Source organism: Oncorhynchus kisutch, linkage group LG15 (assembly GCF_002021735.2).
Source record: "Oncorhynchus kisutch isolate 150728-3 linkage group LG15, Okis_V2, whole genome shotgun sequence".
NCBI lineage: Eukaryota > Metazoa > Chordata > Actinopteri > Salmoniformes > Salmonidae > Oncorhynchus > Oncorhynchus kisutch.
The window spans coordinates 49,861,398-49,863,427 of NC_034188.2; the positions used below are offsets into that span (position 1 = coordinate 49,861,398).

The window sequence follows — 2,030 nt, forward strand, 5'->3', positions numbered from 1 at the left end:
TTAGGTGAGTTAAATCTACTGGTGGATCCCACTGTTCAGTAGCAGTACATGGGGTTCGAACGCTGGTGTGATTCACTGTGGCTGGGGTGACAGTTTTTTCAAAGACTTGGGCAGGTAACACAGTCATAATGGTTTGTACTGTACCGATTATTGTGCGTCCTAGCAGGGCAATGTCGTGGTCAGTGGGGTTAGAGACATCAAGCAGGATAACTGGAAAAACACCTTTCCTGACTCTGACTAGTGTGTCAAAGAACTCAAGGTCGTCTGGCCACTGCGGGTTCAGGTCTGGCTGGAAAAGCATTGTCATGTCATCTTTGAAAGGCTGGGAAGCTACACGGCACTCAATCTGAATGCTACTGTGTTTTGGTACAGCAACCTTCTCTTTCTTGGTTTTCACTGCGTATTCATCTGTCTGTTCTGCGCTAACAGCCTGTATAAAAGCTCTCACCTTGTTTCTATTGAGGCTTGGGAAAGCTGTTTTTACTGTACTGTATCGTTTAGTCTTTTCGGTCATTGTCAGGATGTGCTCGATAACATTGAAACCTATGATGGGATGTGATAGGTGACAGCCTTTCATTACCAGCACCGGGATGATCAGTTCCTTTGTTTGGTCAGTTTCAGAGGCTAGCCGAAAAGTTGTTTCAATCCATCCCAGGTACGGCATTTCAGTCCCATTTGCTGCAGTCAACCTTAGATCATCAGGTGAGTCCAGAATTTCTGAAACATCTCTCAGCCTTGCGTTTGGGAGAGATTCCTCTTTCCATCGTTCATCAATGACCGATACCTGAGAGCCTGTGTCCCATAGAGCTTGGAGGTGGTGGCGATTCAGGTGACACTCAATAAGGCACTGTCTGCCTACTAGCGAGGTGACCTTACGGGGGTGGCAACCTTGAGCTAGGGATGGTAAGGAGTGGGCATTTTCCTCTGTACAGGAAAACCTTTCACTATTAGAGTCAATTTTCAGGTGAGTGCATTTTTCCTTATGTTTAGTCCAATGTTGGTTTTGACATACTTTGGAACAGTACAGTGTCTCTTTACATGATGAACATTGTTTCAGGTTCTCAAATGAATCTTCTCTGGCACAATTTGCACATTCCTGGGACTTTTTGGTAGCTACGGTTAACACTCGTCCCTCAGCGGTAACCCGTTTCCGTTTAAAGGGGCCTCCCTTGATGGTCTGGCTCCCCGGATTTTTGTCCACCTCCTCATCTGTCAGTTTCTCACCAAGGTTTGTCATAACATGACGCAGCTCTGCAGCACTGATATAGCCGTTACCATCCTTGTCAAAGACTCTGAAGGCTTCTCTGATCTCCTCCTCACTGTCGTGTCCTTCATCTTCCTCGCCATCATGGTCAGGAACTCGGGGAAGTCAATGGTTCCATTTCCATCAGCATCCACCTCATTGATCATGTCCTGCAGCTCTGCCTCTGTGGGGTTCTGTCCCAGCTCTTTGGTGGTGATGGTGCCATCTCCATCCTTATCAAACAGCGAGAACGCCTCTTTGAACTCAGCGATTTGTTCCTCTGTCAGTTGATCTGCCATGTTGCTATGTTGATTTGATATTGCAAAAAAATTCGCGTTGGAGATATGATAATCAAATTTTCCACACAGTCATCCGCGCCAGTAGTCTAATCTTTCTGAACAGGTAGCCTTAATGATAACATGGTTGGGTACAAGGGTTCCTTGATTGTTTAGAATGGAATATAATAGAATATAACATATAGCTGCGAGCAGCAATGAACGGGGTACATAAGATCATTTGGATAACAAAGCAAGCACTCATTACTCAATGTATTGAGTTTCAGTGATGGGGAAGCTACTCTAGAAATCTAGTTTACCAAGGTACCAATTACTTCACACTGGAAGAAGTTAAGCTAAACTGAAGCTACCCGTAAGAAAAATATAGTTTACTTAACTAAAATTACTTTGAAAAAGTAGTTCACTACATCCCAACTACTTCATAAATGATCATATCTAAATATAAAATGTCATAGACTTGAAATTGCAAGAACAAATCACTCTGAAGTAAG

At 43.9% G+C, this 2,030-nt stretch overlaps 1 protein-coding gene across 1 annotated transcript; it reads right to left on the minus strand.

The window, feature by feature from the left end:
- Positions 1-1,186: 1,186 nt before the first annotated feature.
- LOC109904758 (calmodulin-alpha-like) lies at positions 1,187-1,618 on the minus strand. Its single transcript, XM_031790436.1, has one exon. It carries the CDS (start codon positions 1,540-1,542, stop codon positions 1,234-1,236), a length of 309 nt encoding a protein of 102 aa, XP_031646296.1. The 5' UTR covers positions 1,543-1,618; the 3' UTR covers positions 1,187-1,233.
- Positions 1,619-2,030: the final 412 nt, after the last annotated feature.

Bases quoted from the DNA above. Each gene is read 5' to 3' on its own strand.
- LOC109904758 (XM_031790436.1), bottom strand. From the start codon at position 1,542: ATGGCAGATCAACTGACAGAGGAACAAATCGCTGAGTTCAAAGAGGCG.